Below are 19,226 nucleotides of genomic sequence, written 5' to 3' on the forward strand. Positions count from 1 at the left end.
AGTTCTCAATGACGTTCAAATCCACCATTTCCATTTCAGACAACTCGTAGCCCTCCCCCTCCACTCCCTCCCGGGGCATATCCTCGATTTCACGGGTCTCACTCATACTCGCGCTCGACACCCGAAACCGCGACAATGCCCAACACACATCTTAACCGCAAGCCGACCAAAGGCTTTGCCCGCCGCGGCGGCAAGAGGGCTTTTCATGGCCAGCGTCCCCAGACTTTCGCCGCGACGTCACGGGCAGAGGGCACATCCGCCGACGAGAAAGCCGAACGCGCCGCCCTCGTCAACAGCATAGACGAGTTCATGGGCTTCCCACGCTACGAATCCGGCAGGAAAAAGGAAGGCTGGCTCGTCAACGTCCAGCCCACCACCGTGGGGCTGTCCGAGTCTGATGGCGGCCGGGCGGCGTTGGACTGTTACTTCATCGAGGAGGACGGCCAGACGTTCAAGGCCACTGTCGAGTACGAACCATATTTCCTCATTGCCGTGCGGCGAGGCCACGAGAGCGAGGTCGAGGAATGGGTAAAACGGGTCCCCGGCGGCGGCGTCGTCAAGAACGTCAAGAAGATCGACAAGGAGGATCTGAGCATGCCGAATCACCTGTTGGGCTACAGGAGGACCTTCTTGGAGCTCAGATTCAGGAACGTGAATGATCTAATGTCGGCTAGGAAGGAGATAATGCCTGTGGCGGAGAAGAACCGCAAGGCCATGGGCGCAGTGGATGTTTATGCCGAGGTCGCAGCGTGAGTACCACCCCTGAGACCTCGAGGTCGAGGCTGCCATGGAAGAAGCATGAGAAGCTGACTACGGTGGCCACAGCGAACAAGCAGGCTTCGACCTCTTTGATGATTCACGAGATGACGATAAACGACACAACGCTTCTTTCGCTGATGCGAGCGACTATATTGTCGATATTCGGGAATGGGACGTTCCCTACCATGTAAGAGTAATGATTGATATGAGTACGACGCCCCTGCCCTTCTACCGTTTAGACGCTCTTCCTGCTAACGCGGAATCAGGTATACGAGTCGGCAAGTGGTATTTTGTAGAAGCGAAACACGGCATCACCACAATAAAACTTAATGCAGAACGTCTCGTACAGGCCGACCCGGTCGTCATGGCTTACGATATCGAGACGACAAAACTTCCGCTGAAGTTTCCCGATGCTGCTATCGATCAGATTATGATGATTTCGTACATGATCGATGGCCAGGGCTTCCTCATCACCAACAGAGAAATCGTTTCGGAAGATATCACCGATTTCGAGTACACCCCGAAACCGGAATACCCCGGACAGTTCATGATCTTTAACGAGCCCGATGAGAAGGCTGTCATAGAACGCTTCTTTACACACATCAAGGAGGCGAGACCGACCGTCATCGCGACATACAACGGTGACTTTTTCGATTGGCCATTCGTGGAAGCGCGAGCAAGCATCAATGGAATCGACATGTACCGGGAGATCGGATGGAAAAAGGACAGCGAGGACATCTACAAGTGCACCTATGGTGTCCACATGGACTGTTTCGCTTGGGTTAACCGTGATTCATATTTGCCTCAAGGAAGTCGTGGTTTGAAGGCTGTCACCGTGGCCAAGCTTGGTTACGACCCCGACGAGCTCGACCCCGAACTGATGACACCATATGCGGCAGAGCGACCACAGACTCTGGCAGAGTACTCGGTCTCCGATGCCGTCGCGACATACTACCTTTACATGAAGTACATCCACCCTTTCATCTTCTCTCTATGTACGATTCTACCGCTGGGCGGTGACGATGTGTTGCGAAAAGGAACAGGTACGCTGTGTGAGATGTTGTTGATGGTGCAAGCGTTCGAGCAAGAGATTGTCCTACCAAATAAGCACGTCTCGCCAAAGGAGTCATTCTGGGATGGACATCTGCTAGATGCTGAGACATATGTTGGTGGCCATGTCGAGAGTATCGAAGCAGGTGTCTTTCGGGCGGACATTCCGGTCAACTTTGCCGTAGATCCCGGTGCTGTAGACGAGCTTCTCCATGACCTGGACGCGGCTCTGAAGTTCAGTATCGAGGTCGAAGAGAAGAAGTCCATGGATGATGTCGTCAATTACGACGAGATCAGAGATCAGATTGCGGAGCGCTTGCTTCAACTTAGGGAGACGCCGAACCGGAACGAGAGACCGTTGATCTACCATCTGGATGTCGCGTCTATGTATCCCAACATCATGACGACGAATCGTTTGCAGCCAGACTCTATGATTCAGGAGTCCGACTGCGCGGCTTGCGATTTCAACCGACCTGGAAAGACGTGCGACAGGAGATTACCATGGGCATGGAGAGGAGAATATCTTCCCGCGAAGCGAGACGAGTACAACATGATCAGACATGCCCTGGAGAACGAAAAGTTCCCTCCCAAGTGGCCCAAGGGTCCGATGAGGACTTTCCAGGAACTCTCCGAGGAGGAGCGGGCTGCGCTCGTCAGGAAGCGTCTCACAACATTCAGTCAAAAGGTGTACCACAAGATCAAGGAGCAGACCACCATCGTACGGGAGGCGATCATCTGCCAGCGAGAAAACCCCTTCTATATCGACACCGTCAAGGACTTCCGAGATCGTCGCTACGATTACAAGGGCAAGGCCAAAGTATGGAAGGGCAAGACAGACAGTCTGAAGTCGGCTGGTGCTTCTGCATCAGAAGTCGACAACGCTAAGAAGATGATCGTCTTGTTCGACTCGTTACAACTTGCGCATAAGGTCATTCTGAACTCTTTCTACGGTTACGTCATGCGAAAAGGCTCCCGATGGTATTCCATGGAAATGGCGGGTGTGACCTGTCTGACGGGTGCTACCATTATCCAGCTTGCCAGGCAACTGGTCGAGCGACTTGGGCGTCCGCTTGAGTTGGACACGGATGGTATTTGGTGCATGTTGCCAGCAACCTTCCCGGAGAACTTCGCCTTCAAGCTCAAAAACGGCAAGAAGCTTGTCATCTCGTATCCTTGTGTCATGTTGAATCATTTGGTGCACGCCAAGTTTACCAATCACCAATATCAGACGCTGACGGACCCGAAGACCTTCAAGTACGAGACACACAGCGACAACTCCATTTTTTTCGAGGTTGACGGTCCCTACAAAGCCATGGTTCTGCCGACGTCCAAGGAGGAGGACAAGAACTTGAAGAAGCGTTACGCCGTCTTCAATGACGACGGAAGCCTGGCTGAGCTGAAGGGCTTCGAGGTCAAGCGACGTGGTGAGCTCAAGCTTATCAAGATCTTCCAGCAACAGATCTTCAAGTTCTTCCTTGAGGGGGAGACCCTTGCAGAGTGTTACACTGCTGTTGCCAAAGTTGCTAATCAATGGCTGGACGTCCTCTATAGTAAAGGGTCGACGCTGGCTGACGAGGAACTCATTGACCTCATTTGCGAGAACAGAAGCATGTCCAAGACGCTGGAGGAATACGGGAATCAGAAGTCGACATCCATTACAACTGCCAAGCGTCTTGCTGAGTTCTTGGGAGAGCAGATGGTGAAGGACAAGGGGTTAAACTGCAAGTACATCATCTGCGCCAAGCCTCGAAATGCTCCCGTCACTGAGCGAGCTATTCCTGTGGCAATCTTCTCCGCCGAACCCGAGATCAAGCGAAGATATTTGACCAAGTGGCTCAAAGAGGAGCCGTCCGACATGGATCCTCGTGCATTGCTCGACTGGGACTACTACCTCGAGCGTCTTGGCTCCGTCATCCAGAAGCTTATCACTATTCCAGCCGCCCTACAGAAAGTCCGGAATCCTGTGCCCAGAATACCTCATCCGGACTGGCTGCAGAGGCGAATCAACATCAAGGATGACAAGATGAAGCAGAAGAAGATGACCGACATGTTTGCATCCAAAGGACCGCTGGAAGATATCACCAACATATCCGCTTCACGAATGGACGATCTCGAGGACTTTGGCGCCAAGCTTCTCAAACCAAAAAGCACGAGCGCAGCCATCAATGCTTCACAGATAGCACCCAAAACACAGAAACGCAAGTCGCCCGAGCCCGAAAGAGAGAACCTCGATCCCTTTGCTGCTCTACCCAAGGTTATGCCGGATCCCTCGGAAGACTATCCAGAATTCCTGGAGTACCAGAAGCAGAAGTGGAAGATTCAGAAAGCAGCCCGTGCCCGACGCCGACATCTTTTTGGTGAGCGTCGTGGCAACACAGGAAACACCCTTCAGCAAACATTCCGCAACCAGGCAGAAGTCACGTTTAGGAATACGTGGCAAGTCCTGCAGCTGAAGACCACGGACAATCCTGGTGTTGTGATGGCCTATGTACTCATCGATGCAAAGATTCACACCCTCAAGGTCAAGGTGCCTCGAACTGTCTTCCTCAATCTCAAAGGTAAGGATCTGCCTGAGATTGACGTCGAAGGCTGTGAGGCCGAACAAGTCAACCACACCCTGCCAAATGGACACTCGTCGACACATCTGTTCAAGCTCACGGTGCCAGAGGACGTGTACTTCGCCGAGGCAGACAAGTTCTCCCTGCTGTTCAACCACCCTAGTGTTGAGGGAGTCTATGAGAAGCAAGTGCCCCTCAATATCCGCGCAGTCCTACAACTGGGCAATTTGGCGACCATTGACGAAAGCCGACCTGGCGTCCTTGGCCGGGGTCTTGAGCAAGGATTCGATTTGGGTAACCTCAAGCGGCCGCTCAAGCCCAAGCCATATCTCGATACTAACCCACTGGCGTATATCTATGTTTCGCACATCACTGCAGGAGAGAGGCAGATCTTCGGGCTTTTCTCCACAACCGGCGAGCAGGCACACATCGTCATCCTACAGAAGAACAAGGACGCTAGTTCCGACCTGCCAAATGTCGGGAAGATCTACAATGAGTTGCTGACAAGAAGGATGGTCGAAGGGGAGGGCACAAACTGGCAAGAATGTTTCGCGTATCAAAACACTCTCAGCTTCAAGGTGACCCAAGTTACCACTCGGCGCAAGGCACATCTTGAGATCGGCGACTTGATAAAGAAATTGAGGAAAGATGAGCTGCGACCTATGATGCTGGTCGTCCAGTCGTCTCAGAGGAGTCAGCTAGTGCACGACGTGCCTATCTTGTCTGATTTCCCCATCCTCCCCCTCAAATACGACCAAGCAGATAGTGCCCTGCCGCCTCTCGGGTGGCAATCCGTCATCGCGAAGCGCCTCGTCACCCACTACCTCAACCTTGGGTCCTGGATCTTGCATCTCACTGCCCTCGCACGGTATGGTGACATCCCTCTGTGCAACCTGGAGCGCGATGATCCTCGCTTCCTAATTGATATCGCCTATGCTCGTCGGCTGCAAACTAACAACGTCGTCTTGTGGTGGTCCCCAGCGCCTAAGCCAGACCATGCTGGGTACGAACAAGACGATGTTACTGGGTCTCTTGATACTGTCAGCATGCCGTCGGTCAATAACCCAGGTACATATGCGTCCGTGTGTATCGACCTGGACGTGCGAAACTTGGCCATCAACACTATTCTCACTTCTTCTCTGATCAACGAGCTTGAGGGATCTGACTCCATATCTTTCAACCCCGCTGCTGATTCTCGCGGTGACGATGGATCTGAGGCACTATACTCGGAGAACGCCTTCGCCAACGCTGGTGTGCTGGTATTGCGTGAAATGGTCAAATCCTGGTGGGCGGAAGCGTGCAAGGGCAGCCCAATGGCGGATATTCTTGTGCAGCATCTCGTGCGCTGGGTTGAATCGCCCGACAGTTTCATGTACGACCGCGCGCTGCACTACTACGTCCAGATGATGTCGCGAAAGGCGCTTCTGCAGCTGATGGCAGATTTCCGGCGGGTCGGCTCGCAAGTCGTATTCGCCGACTCTAACCGACTGTTGCTGCAGACCACGAAGAGTGAAGTCGGCAATGCCTATGCCTACAGCCAATACATCCTCAAGAGCATCAAGGGCAAGCCACTCTTCCATTTCATCGACTTGAACGTCAAGGAGTATTGGGACTACCTGGTGTGGTATGACGAATTCAACTATGGCGGTAAAGGCTGCCAAGAGGTTGTTGAAGCTGAATCGCAAACGCTTGAAGTCGTCATGAACTGGCAGATGAAGATGTTCCTACCAGTCCGCCTACAGGACACATTCCAGAACTGGGTCGTCGAGTTCATTCAGACTATGCACACGCTCAAGCGGGGTGTCACGAATCCCGACTCCACACCGCGCATGACACAGCTGCCGTTCAAGAGTCTCACCCAGATCGATGCCGTCGATGAGGAAGGACGTGAACCGATCATCCTGACCTCTGCCTTTGAAAAGCCGCTGAAGAAAGAGATCAAGTCCCTCCTCTCGACTCAAGCACGTGAGCTCTTGCATCCCGAACTTGCGTCCGACTGGTCCTTCCCATTGCTCCCTGGTAGTCAAGACCTAAGCAAGCCGTCATCTGTCGGGCGACCCAAGAAGAACTCGGCGCTCCCGACCAAGAACGCTGTGCTGGAGCTAGTCAAGTCCCTCATGCAGGTCCTCTCTCTGGATAAGAACATTACAAACGAGGCGCGTCTCCTTCGAAAGGAATTGCTTGCCATGTTCGACGTGCGCGAGTTCTCGAAAGAAGCAGCCTTTGCGAACCCGAGCTCCAGTCTCAAGGTCCCGCAGTGGAGCTGTCCAGAGTGCACGCTGGCCCGGGACTGGGATCTCTGCCGTGATGAGGTCCTGCTCCCGGACATGGAGAGCCTCATGGCCGGTCTGCCCGCCGACGCCAGCCCGGAACAGGTCCAGAGCGAGCTGAAGAGGGCCGCGGCTGTCAAGCCCTGGACTTGTGGGTACTGCGAGGCCGAGTTCGATAGGTTGCGCATCGAGGAGAAGCTGCTGGCTGATGTAGAGAGGTTCATCATTGAATGGTCAACGCAGGATGTCAAGTGCACCAGATGTGGTGGCGTCAAGCTGAACGAGTTCGCGGAGCACTGTACGTGCTCGGGCGCGTGGACGGAGAGCGTTAAGAGGGATGAGGTGGTTAAGAGGCTGGGTGTTTATAGAGGAGTTGCTGACTGGTTTGGATTGAGGATGCTGAGTGAGGCTGTTGGGGATGTCTTGGGTAGTCTATGATCACAGAGGTGCATGTTTCCAAGGCTATAGGACTTACTGCATGGTTGGCGTATATTGTTTTAAAATACTTGTAGCTTTTGTCTTTGGTCAATGACGAATAGATACCACTCATTTACACAGAAAATTGTTTTAAAGTGATGCGTTCTCCATGCTCTTCTGGCGACATCATCGAAGCAGTGGAATAAAAGAACGTGGCGGATAGTATCCACTCTTAAGTTATAGTGCCCGCTCATCAGTGTGCCCCAGCGACAGTCCTGAGGGGACTTGTCTGACCTTCTACGCCTGCAACTACATGAGCGCAACCAGATCTTCCTGGGAAAAGGTCAAAGTATGCGCAGAGCCTCTTATCGTGTACAACCCGAGCCGGAGCTCTCTGCCGCCGGCGGGAAGATCCCTGTGGCCCATCAACCAGTACTGTAGAGATAGGTCCCAGCCTCCTATATTTCCGACCTTACGAAGCCCTTGCTCCACCGTATGTATAGTGTTCTATCTCCCTTCTAGCTACTCACTGACTTTTGACCAAGCAACACAAACAAGTCGCGTTCGCTATAAAACGTATTGATTTGTCAGCGGGGCGAGGCCGCGTGACTCGATGCGTTGCCCTCGGTCTACCTTTCCCCATTCCACGTCAAGTAACCTGATGAAAGTGTTGACATTGAACCCGTATGGTGGGCAATGGCTAGAAAGCTTCATAGCACAAAGGCCTATAGAGACGTGGTTTTAAATCTGTCGAATCTATTGCTCTCGATTGAACTCTTTTCGCCCAATCAGCGGAAAACAACTACATGTGTTGGGTTCAAGACATAGTGTACGTTCCAGATGGGCCTCTAACGGCATTGCGGATAGGCGTCAACAGCGTTTGGAGTTGAGCGGTCAGCTGGTCTTCCGGGGAAGAGCTCGTAGGATTCGGGTCGACCGGCCTTCTCACCACCGTCAATCGCGGGGCATGTCTGGTATCTGGTAGGTCATTTTTGTTGGCTGGACATTTCCGCATGATATCTCGTAATGCGAGTCAACCGTGGATTTGCCTCCCGGATTTTGTCCAGATAGCCCAATAGGTATCCCTCCCACAGGAAACTGCCTCCCACCTTGAACCATAGGAGGTTTCTGCATCGGAAGTGTCTGGGGAACAGGTTGCTGGGAAGCGAATAATGGCGTCCAAAAGGTTTGAAAATCGAGTCGGAAAGTCCGCCACTTGTCCTTTTGCGTCTGCGCTCCATGCCAAAATATTTTCGAGATTGTCATATTTATGCCGGGAGCATAACCACAAGTACTGCAGTGGAATGTTCTCTCTGTCCATCTGGCGTTTCCACTCCTCGGGGTTTCTAGCCCTATGAATTTGGCATCTTTATCAACCGGCAGAGCATTTCGTGTAGTTGTGGATTATCTAGCTACTTTGTACAGAGTTTGGATGCGGTAACGCAGTAATTACTCTTTGAAAGCGATCGCATCTGGGCTGGAACTACATAAAAAAAGAATTTACTCAGCTTAGGAATCAACAGAAGGGCGTCGCATCGTCAAGTACACACAGATTCCATTTCTCGCAAAGCCTTCTATTGATGCCTGTCGCACTTGCACCAGTTTCCAAATTTTCATCATAAGCAGCCTTGAGCTCGTTCCAAGTAGCCGCAGGGAGCAGACCCAATTTGTTTTCCATGAGTGGATCCCAAACATTAAATTCGTACTCCGTACCTGACGTGAGAGGACCGCTGTCATTCTGAACCGTTGTCAGCGCTTTTGATTTTCGACTCGAGCCTCGACGCGCGACCCACGCTTTGTGGACGATCTGAGTCGTGATAATCGTTCAGCCAGCCATTTGGCGAGTCACCAGTGCTTGAAATGCTTGTCGTTTGGATTGATCAAGACAAGATGCTATTTTGATCTGATGAGTTCGAACTTCGAATGATGACCGCCTGGATATTGCATCAATATTCTGAAGCAATATTAAATATGACGTATAAATGGAACACTTACCTCCCACCCAGCGGGCTTGAAGTTGGCAATCGTTTTCTAGTGGCAACCGTGTCCACGAGCCGTTCCAGGCCATTGATTCACTTGCAATGGTCCATGCAAAAAGCACCTGGAAGGTTGTTCTGTCTTTCACTAACGTGAACAGTTTGTTATTAGATTTGGTCTTCATGCAGAGATGGAGATATCGTGTATCAGAGCTGTCCATCAAACATAATGGTGCACGGGCAATTGAGCAACCGGTAGAATGAATCGATACGGTACGATAGTGATTAGACCAGCTTTTCTTCAAAGCATAGATCCGGAGGTAACGACCTTCGTAATCCAGGAGAGTACCAGGAATTCGTTGGGCGATATTGTTCCATATAGCTACACTGGGCATAAAGGAGTTTAACAATTGGTCGCAAAGTATTTCGATGGTGTCAACGGTCGTGCTTAGATTTGGAGGAAGCCGCATGATTTGTAGTGCTATGTTGTATTGATAGAAAGGGTCGTTTTGAGCGACAGTCTGATGGTTATCACTAGCTGTTGCCATTATGTTTTCTTGTCTGTGTTCGAAGATGTAACCTCAGAGCCGAACGCTGCTGGGAGATTGTCTTGGGTTTTATACTTATGGGCGACAGTTTATCACAGAGAACGTTCCCCCAAACCGAGGCTTGTTTACTTGAATCAGTCTCAGAATGTAGTTATGAAATTCATTCACTTAACTATGAGTTCGCTTGTCACTCGTATTGGGTTATTGTAATCTCAATGAATCAAGACAATTTGCATTTCCACGTTATTATGAAAATATTTCTGGAAAAGTAACAGCCGCTTTTGTTCCCTGCACCTGTTCGCACCTCCTCTAGAATGTCAAGAGGAAACGTTTCACAACCCTCTACATGCCGGCTAATCTCAAAGCGAACGAACGTCAAGACTTGAAGGTATATGCGCCTAATCCCATTTTCGTCGGAGTCAGAATGTGGTGTTTGGCACCAATGATTCGCATTTACCCAAAGTCTGGGCAGGGCTTGACAGCTCTCAGTCCTTTGTAGCTCAGTACAAATCACGAAGCAACAGTTTTGTGGACCTACTTATTGAATGGTGGGATGTATGCTTCACTGATCCTGCTGTTCACCAATTTGTGATGGGCAACGTTCTTTATCTCCCGCTGTTGGAGACCGATGTATTGTGACCGCAGAAAGAGCCACTATCACCATTTGTCAACACAATTGTTCATAGCACATATATAAGTAACCAGAATGTAAGAGGAATCAGCGACTAGAAGTACAATTTGACATCCGAGCCACTGAGTACGAAGTTGTAAGGCCTGGTATAATTCATGACTAACAACCAACAACTAATATTCCTAACATATCTTTGATCTGCTAACTTAAACTTGGTATTTGCCTACCATGAGAGGATATTTGTTTGCACAATCACATTAGTTCTTGATACTGATTAATGTTGGATGGTAAGCTTTGTGATTCGCCGGCTTATTACGTCTGCCTACGGACACAGAGATTCTCTGTCTTCTTTCTCTGATTTCGTCTATGCGCTGGTCAGTGAGTTTCCAGCCTTGAGGGGAACGAGCCGCTTTCCTATAGCCACAATTGCCGTAGATCGCAGAGAACCGCTCCTCGCACAGCGGGCCATGGTTGCTTGATAAGAGTTTAAAATTGGAATTGGCGACCAAACAGACTGGAGAGGTTTGATATCCCACTTGTCTGCCCCCAAGGCTTTTTAACCAAGTGAAATGCACGAATACCTACTGGAACGTGACGGGTATCACTCAATTCGTGGATCTCAAACTTATGCTTATTCTTTCCCGCCTTGTACCTCATTAACTTTCACTATCAACGTTTCGTATTTATTCAAACGTACTTCTTGCTCCGACGCATGGATCATTTGTGTCAGCTTAGAGCGATAACGCCATGCTGGTGGGTTTATAGAGCTTGCTCGTAGGATTAGTGCTTTTTAAGTTGTGAAGCTACGCGAGTGCTTACAGTGGCTATCACAACAAATTGTGCAATCAATCCATGAACCTAAATCGATGCTTCAATGCGCGCCCGGGTTGATCGCATGAGGATTTATATAAACGTTCAGTACTTCCATTACTTCGCAGACACAAAGACCATGAAAGCAGAATACGGGTAAGCCCTCAATTCTGACCCGTCACGTTTGAAGGCTGGTGCATACACCAATGGAAACATTTGCCCGAAAGGACCATCAAGATGATCTTTCCAGCTGCCGTGAGGCTTTGTAAGCCAATGTGAGGCGGACGATTTGACATTGATATAATTTATAATCGATGTGTTACTGACGGGACAACTTGATCCGAGGCCGAATCCGAGGCCATCGGCAGAGCAACGCTAATTACCGGAATACTGGCCGCCATAACCACCATTACCGACCCCGGGCCCACTGAAAGTCGGGATCGGGGTCGGCAGGTAGGCTCGCATCCTTGTGTGTCCAAGGCAACCAGAAACGTGGTATATATGTATGACTGCTGAAATTTGAAACAGTGGAAAAGTATGAATTTCCAACCAACTCATGTTCAGCAATAAAAATCGGCCATCATCATCATGGCTCTAGTCAAGATCCCTGGACCGCCGGGTTATCCAGTCATCGGCAACATTGCAGACGTCGATCCCAACGATTCTCTACGCTCTTTCGTACAGCTAGCAGATAAGTACGGAGAAATATTTCGACTTACTTTCCCAGGAACCAAGCTCGTAATCGTCTCGACGTTTGCTTTAGTTGATGAGCTATGCGACGAGAACCGCTTCAGAAAGGTTCCCGCCAGCGTGTTAGCTGAGCTCCGCCACGGGATTCACGACGGGCTTTTCACAGCGTTTCCCGACGAGCCGAACTGGGGCATTGCTCATCGTGTGCTCATGCCCGCATTCGGGCCAAAGAACATCAGAGACATGTTCGACGAGATGCACGACATTGCTTCTCAGCTTGTGCTAAAATGGGCCCGACAGGGCCCAAATACCCGGATCCACGCCGCCGATGACTTTACTCGGCTTGCTCTCGATACTTTAGCTCTGTGCTCCATGGGATTCCGCTTCAACAACTTCTATTCGGAGAAGGAGCATGAGTTTGTCAGCGCCATGGGAGAATTCCTGATGGAAAGCGGTCGGCGCCCGCAGAGGCCGCCACTACCGGCATTCCTTTTTCGCAAGCAGGACGAAGAGTTTGAGGGTCACATCCAAGTTCTACGTAGGACGGCGGAAGCCGTACTGAAAGAGAGGGCCACCAACCCCAAGAACGACCGGAAAGATCTACTAGCTGCGATGCTGCGAGGAAGAGACACGCAGACCGGGGAGAAGATGAGTGATTCCTCAATTATCGACAATTTGATCACGTTTCTCGTCGCTGGCCATGAGACTACATCCGGAACGCTTTCTTATGCCATGGTAAGTCTTAGTAGGCATATCACGCTCCTCTACCTTCCTGAATGAATGTTTAACTCAACACGTCTTGCAGCACCAACTCCTCCGTCATCCTGAAGCGTACCGCAAGGTGCAAGAAGAAGTTGACTCTGTCGTCGGAGACGGCCCTGTCACAGTCGACCACATGCAGAAGTTTCCTTACATAGAGGCAGTAGGTCACGGCCCCCATCTCATATCGATTGACGGACCTTGACGCAATGATGTAGGTGCTTCGAGAAGTCTTGCGCCTAGACTCGCCAATCCCTATCATCGCCCGCAACGCTATCGAACCAGAAGCCCTACTAGGCGGGAAGTACCAGGTGAAGCAGGGTGACTCTTGTCTGATGCTCCTCACAAAGTCCCATCTGGATCCAGCAGTGTTTGATGATCCGTTGGTGTTTCGACCGGAGCGCATGTCGTCGTCGAATTTTGCGAAGCTTCCTAAGAACGCTTGGAAACCATTTGGAAGTGGTATGAGAGGTGTGAGTGGATGCCTAGTGATACTAACTCGTCACCACATCGGATTGGAAAGACATGCATGCTGCTCTGCGAAGGATGTAACACAAGACATTGCTGCTGATACTTTTGCGACTATAGTGTATTGGACGACCATTCGCATGGCAAGAGTCGATTCTTGCCATGGTACTTCTTTTCCAGAACTTCAATTTTGAAATGGACGATCCCGACTACGTTCTGGAGCACAAGCAGACACTGACAATCAAGCCAAAGGACTTTCACATCAGAGCGGTTCTCCGACAGGGTCTAACTCCGACATCGCTGGGCCGCCGCCTGAATGGTGGCACGAATGGAGTAGTAAACATTAAACACGCCACGGGGCCCTCCAGACAGTCATTACCGAGGCAAGCGAGTGCCCATGGTCAACCAATGACTATTCTATACGGTTCGAACAGCGGCACATGCGAAGCAATGGCGCATCGTCTTGCCTCGAATGCCCCTTCGCACGGCTACCAAGTTACACGGTTAGAAAGTCTGAACAGCGCCATTGGAAAGATACCACGGGACCATCCCGTCGTAATCTTCACGTCGAGCTATGACGGAGAGCCGCCAGATAACGCCAAACAGTTTGTTCAATGGCTCGAATCAGTCAAGAGCGGGGAGTTGGCAGGTATCAGATACTCCGTCTTTGGCTGTGGGAATCACGATTGGGCCCAGACTTTCCATCGCGTCCCCAAAATTGTGGATAACGCTCTGAAGGCTGCTGGTGCTGACAGAATGATCGAGATCGGTCTCACCGACGCCGCAAGTGACGATGTTTTTATCGCTTACGAGACATGGGAAGACAGCGTAAGTCCTCGAGATCCCCTACTTCAATCCTGAACATGGCGCGCTTCTAATGTTGACCCCGAACTCAACTCACCACTTACATTCGCACAGACATTTTGGCCAGCTGTCCGAGCCGCATTTCCTGCCGATAATGCCACCTCGTGTAAAGGAGTTGCAAGTACTCTGCAAGCACACATATCTGACATGCGCCTGACGGTGCTGAACCTGGACATGGGAAAAGCGCGTGTCATTGCCAGTCGTCCCTTGACTGCGGAAGGAGAACCCTTGAAGAAGCACATAGATATCGAGCTACCGTCCGGATCCTCCTACAGAGCTGGCGATTACTTGACAATACTGCCATCTAATCCTCGAGAGACAGTGCTGCGCGCCCTGCGAAGGCTCCGCTTGCCAGTAAGTTAAAGATCCTGCCTATCGTTTGATCTGATCAACTGATACGGGATACATTACAGTGGGATGCTACCGTGACTATCGAAGACAGCGGGTCCAGGCTTCCGACGAACGTCCCAGTGCCAGCACAGAGCATCCTTGGTGACTACGTTGAGCTTGGACAAACAGCGACGCGCAGGGATGTCAGTGCGCTTGCCGATACAGTCGGGATCAGCGCACAAGACAAGAGAGCATTGCAGTGGCTTGGCGCCGACGGATACGATGCTGAAGTCGCAGCTAAGCAGGCTTCACTATTAGAACTGCTAGAGAAGCATACATCTGTCGATATCTCCTTCGGGCAATTCCTGAGCATGCTCCCACCGATGCACGTGCGGCAATAGTAAGTCCCTCCATACCACACCTCCGACATCATGACATACAGTAGCATATGCTGATCATGGTCTCGCGTAGCTCCATTTCCTGCTCACCTAGGAACCCCCATGTAGCATCGCTCACATTTTCGGTGATCAGAGGGGCAGCACGATCAGGCCAGGGAGAGTTCCATGGCACTGCAAGCTCGTACCTTGCTAGCCTACAGGCCGGTGACCAGCTTCACGTTTCCGTGAGGCCATCGCACGATGCGTTTCACTTATCCCCTGATTCCAATTCGGCTCCCCTCATCATGGTCGCCGCAGGAACCGGCATAGCTCCGTTTCGAGGCTTTATAGAAGAGCGCGCGACCATGATTGGCGCCGGACACGAGATTCCACCAGCGGTACTGTATCATGGATGCCGACAGCGTGGTCGGGATGACTTGTATGACCAGGAACTGAAACATCCGGAAGATATTGGCGCTGTTGCTGTTAAGAGGGCGTTCAGTCGAGAGCCTCGCGAGTCAAATGCCTGCAAATATGTGCAAGATAGACTATGGGTCGACCGACATGATCTGCTGAAGCTGTGGCGCCAGGGCGCATTTTTATACATATGCGGCTCCAAGGAGATCTACAAGGCAGTTGGAGATATTGCAGTACGCTTCAAGCTGGAAATTGCAGAGTCCAGAGGCAAACACCTGACAGAGGCGGATGCGAAGAGTTGGTGGGCCACGATGCGGAATGTTCGGTATGCGGTCGACGTCTTTGATTAGTCTCGAATCTTGTAATCTGTAATCTTGTAGTATAGACCCGGTCAGTCGCTCGTACTTTTTCAGAAAAATATATACTCTCGCCTCCAAAAGGTTTAGTATGTATTTATCAACTTGTGGTCATGAAAAAGTCTTCCTGTAGAACATTCCAGTTCGCAGTCCAGAAGTCATCGATGGCTGATGCTTCTGCATCGAGCAAAGGCGGTTCCTCTGGTATGGGATCCTCGCCACACGCCAATGGAGTGAGCATTGAGAGCCCCTCGAGACAAGCCTCCTTACCGGCTGTGCTTATCCCTTCATGGATGGAGGACCCTTTAATCGCGGCGTTGACACCCCCAAGCGTTGCGGACATGATGACAAATTCTTTTACGTCGTTCTGAACTGCTGTAGTGCGATGTTTTGACCACTCGATCCCGACCCGAAACAAGGAGAGAAGTTCAAGGCCGCGAAGGCTCCCAAATGGTAGCAGCGTATTCGATAACGAAGACCCGGAACAGTTAGCTGAAATGGCTACCAGTTCCGAACCGACGACGTTGATCGCCTGGAACAAAACAGCCCTATACGAACCAGAACCGTAGAACATTAGATGGGTGTATTCATCGCAATGTGATTCAGCTGTCGCGGCTGCCTGGGATGCTCCGAGAAACGGGTCTCGCGCAAGAGTGGGATGAAAAGATGAATGACACATCTTTAAAGCGACGTCTAGACACAGATCCCTTGATTGCAGACATGCCGGATTGCTCGATGCTACGGTAATGTATGGTATGTGGAGTGCAAAAATATAGCGGGTCATTATCATGTCGCAATAAAGTCGCTGGAAGTGACCCACTTTTGGCGAGAGACATGCCACATGGGCGTTGAAAGCGCGACGGGCGGTCTGAAAATCGTCGCTCAGTTTGACGACCTCTTGGTAAGACATACGGCCTTGGATGCCGTTAGAGGATGATGCAATGGCTAGCCGCACCGGAAATGTGTGCGCGATAGCAATCTGCAGAGATGTATCCGTGCGATGCGTGGGATCTTGAGTCACCAAGTCGGCACCAGAATCAAAGTCTAATTGCACATCGTCCAAGTTCGTTGGAATGGCACAATCATAATCGCGAAGTGAAATTAGAGGAGCTCCTCCGGCGTCAAGTGATGCATCGAGCTCCAGTTCAAGAATTGTTGCCCATAGTCGGCGACGAATCTCAGTCTGCGCTTTTGGCATGCCTGGCAGGTTCGCCGGATCCCGGTGCAGCCCAATTGACATGGCCGACCGTAGCAATGTTCCTGACCTTATCCATGCCCGGTCGCCATGTACTTGACGCATGCATCTCCGTGCAAGCTCCAGCAAACACGTGTTTTGCATGCCGGTAATGGAGAGACCTGCCTTCTCGGAAGAGCTGAACCACGTCATGGCCTCGTGAACCCACTGCAGTGCTTGGGGCCGCAACGAAAAAGCGTCGCGGGATAGGCACACACCTAGAGCAAGGCAGAGCTGCACCTGGATCACGAAGTAAGCTGGCGCACTCGTTGGCTTTTCCCAAAGTGTTTCGTAGTCATGTTGGAAGGTGGGAATGTGTACGATTCGATAAATGCTCTCGAAGGTGCGAAGGTAGGCATCTATGAGTCTATCTGCCGTATGCTTCGAAGGAAGATGCCGGCCATAATCACCAATTGTCCACGTCAGTTTTTGATTGGCCTTGATCACTCGACAAAATGATTTGCAAGTCTGCAAGGCCTGCCACACTTCCCCTTTGCTGGCAATCTCGTTGTCAAACCAACTCAGAGTGTCAGGGAACTAGTTGAACGTTCGATAAGCATAGCGTGGCATGGAGTGTAGGAAACGTACGAGTAACAAGGAATGCATCCAGTTGCTCGGTGCTGAATAACGTGACTTCACAATAGCACCTCGCACGGGAGCGGTAAGGCTGTCCAGCGCCGAAGCGATGGGCTTGGCTTGAGTTTCACCGGCATTGTGATCGGTATCGCCCGGTCCAAGTGGGCTGGGTACTAGAAGGCTGGCTACCGTCGAAGGAAACCATACTTCTCCTTGCGATTGGGATAGAGGATCAAGGGAGTTGCCCCGAGCCTGCGTCGTTGCGTCCTGGATCCGATGTGGCGTGGAAGTGCCATGGCCAACGACAGGCTCATCTAAGAGTGCATGAGGATTGCGTGGAGAATTGCTTCGTCGCGGTTGATCCTCTTCAGAAGCATACGTGCACGTCTTCGTCCTTGCACGTGTGCAATTGCTACAAGGTTTCTTGTGATCGCATCGCAGCTTTTTCCTGCGACACTGAGTGCATGCACGAGCGCGTCGGCGTTGTTGAGTGCGCGACACTGAATTGCTAAGTCCAACATCCATTGATTACTGCTAGAGTTGGCTGTTGAGGCGCTCAAAGATGAGGTCGTGTCTTCAGTACGGAATACTAACGTTAGTCTAACCTAACCTAGACTATTATAGGTTAAATGGAGACATTGTAGAATCTTGAAGCACTACTCCGTACAGATCAGTAGATAATAAAGTAATGGCTGAGTTACGACCACTTCATCGTGCAAGGTTTCGCAAGAGGGCCGCTAATTTTTACCAGTAGGCTTCTCAAGCACCGTGGAAATGTTGGGTAGGGTGTCATGAAGGAAACGCTTTTCAGCCATTGCGGCTCGTGTACGCCAACATGAACGGTACACGTAAGCGGCCTCGAGACGTTCCCCAGGGGGTAGCGTTCTCGGACTCGGGCATTAGGGTCGGGGTCGGCATCGGGTCTTCCCTCGATTGTTTTGCCCAGAGATTCGCCCAGGCACAATCATTACGACTAACTAGAGCAAATCTTTCGAGTCGAAGAATATTTGACAAGCTAAGTTATCCAATATCGAGAATTTCCAAAAAGATTTAAAAATTTCACTGAATACATAGGCCTTGGGGCATGGCTACAAGAGAGGCCCCCACGAACTGATACTGGAACTGAACTGAAAGCTTAGAACAGCTACGCAGGGCTCTCCAAACCTCCGACTCCAACATGATATTCTGAAGCCCGCACCAAAAAGCTATCTGCGGTCTCTTTACCTTGCTCTTCGTTGAACTTTTGAGCATCAAAGTCGAAAGATGTTATGGGGACATTTTCATCCGTCATGTGTGCTACTCGAAGTAGAACATCAAACCGGTCGACAATTGTAAGCATCATTTGGGTCCTGTTGGCACGCGGGCAAGGTGGGGTATATTTATCATTGATTTACATACATACTTTCTTACTATCCTCGAGTGAATCATCTATACCCAAAATCTCATTCCCCATGGACATCGGACGGCGTTGAAGATGTACTCCTGTATTGAACAGCTTGTCCAGCTGTACTGTATCCTTGACGACTTCACTAATGCTGCAAGATGCATGTGCGCTGTTCTCCCCGCGTTGTTGTTGCATCTTCCGAGCCAGGCTGGCTAGTGTTTCTGGGCTATTGTTTATTGAGACACCCTGTAGATGGTAGGCGAAGACATTGATTTGCGAATTTACGAGTGATGAAACGCCAGGATTATCTTCATCCCGCCCGAAATTAACGTACGCAAATGTCACATTGTTGGCTCGGTATACAAGCTGCGAGTTTGGGACCATGTTGGGTTGACGAAACGCACATAACTGATACCATTGTTGACATTGAAGGAAGACATCGACCGTGGCTTCACTGCCTGCAAATGGTTGATAGTTCTAGAGGAGTTGGATCCAGGCTGCTTGTATGACTTCGCCGGTGAGGGGGAAATCAGAGACGATTCCTGGACACACAATACCGGACCTTGGACTCGATCTGGCCGCAATGTGACAATATAGCTCTTATACTATGGCGACTACCCCACATCAAGAATCTCCTCAACCTCAATCTCGCGTGCGATGACAACGATGCATGGTTGGCTGTGGTTTGAGCATTCTCGCCTGCATAATACCGAGGCCGTGGGAGGTGGGTCTTGGAATATTCGTTACCCTTC

The 19,226-nt window shown here is 50.8% G+C and overlaps 5 protein-coding genes across 5 annotated transcripts; 2 read left to right on the forward strand and 3 right to left on the reverse strand.

The window, feature by feature from the left end:
* Positions 1–135: 135 nt before the first annotated feature.
* Positions 136–7,075, forward strand: BKA67DRAFT_517906 (DNA polymerase family B; the record flags this gene model as incomplete). Its single annotated transcript, XM_046097956.1, has 3 exons — positions 136–749; positions 826–968; positions 1,026–7,075. 3 exons carry the CDS (start codon positions 136–138, stop codon positions 7,073–7,075), a joined length of 6,807 nt encoding a protein of 2,268 aa, XP_045959003.1.
* A 1,872-nt stretch (positions 7,076–8,947) lies between these two features.
* BKA67DRAFT_536036 (uncharacterized protein) lies at positions 8,948–9,578 on the reverse strand (the record flags this gene model as incomplete). The annotated part of the gene is made up of 2 exons (XM_046100096.1): positions 8,948–8,988; positions 9,050–9,578. The coding sequence occupies 2 exons, from the start codon at positions 9,576–9,578 to the stop codon at positions 8,948–8,950; spliced, it is 570 nt and encodes a 189-aa protein (XP_045959004.1).
* Positions 9,579–11,607: 2,029 nt separating this feature from the next.
* On the forward strand, positions 11,608–15,274 carry BKA67DRAFT_518324 (bifunctional P-450:NADPH-P450 reductase; the record flags this gene model as incomplete). Its single annotated transcript, XM_046097996.1, has 7 exons — positions 11,608–12,444; positions 12,515–12,631; positions 12,687–12,941; positions 13,057–13,764; positions 13,855–14,154; positions 14,214–14,530; positions 14,602–15,274. 7 exons carry the CDS (start codon positions 11,608–11,610, stop codon positions 15,272–15,274), a joined length of 3,207 nt encoding a protein of 1,068 aa, XP_045959005.1.
* Positions 15,275–15,380: 106 nt separating this feature from the next.
* BKA67DRAFT_536038 (uncharacterized protein) lies at positions 15,381–17,615 on the reverse strand (the record flags this gene model as incomplete). The annotated part of the gene is made up of 2 exons (XM_046100097.1): positions 15,381–17,051; positions 17,103–17,615. The coding sequence occupies 2 exons, from the start codon at positions 17,613–17,615 to the stop codon at positions 15,381–15,383; spliced, it is 2,184 nt and encodes a 727-aa protein (XP_045959006.1).
* An 825-nt stretch (positions 17,616–18,440) lies between these two features.
* On the reverse strand, positions 18,441–19,122 carry BKA67DRAFT_566125 (uncharacterized protein). Its single transcript, XM_046102853.1, has one exon. The coding sequence runs from the start codon at positions 18,856–18,858 to the stop codon at positions 18,481–18,483; it is 378 nt and encodes a 125-aa protein (XP_045959007.1). The 5' UTR covers positions 18,859–19,122; the 3' UTR covers positions 18,441–18,480.
* Between the last annotated feature and the right edge of the window lie 104 nt (positions 19,123–19,226).

The sequence above is a fragment of the Truncatella angustata genome (assembly GCF_020726525.1).
Source record: "Truncatella angustata strain MPI-SDFR-AT-0073 chromosome Unknown BKA67scaffold_4, whole genome shotgun sequence".
NCBI classification, from domain to species: Eukaryota; Fungi; Ascomycota; class Sordariomycetes; order Amphisphaeriales; family Sporocadaceae; genus Truncatella; species Truncatella angustata.

Bases quoted from the DNA above. Each gene is read 5' to 3' on its own strand.
- BKA67DRAFT_566125 (XM_046102853.1), bottom strand. From the start codon at position 18,858: ATGGTCCCAAACTCGCAGCTTGTATACCGAGCCAACAATGTGACATTT.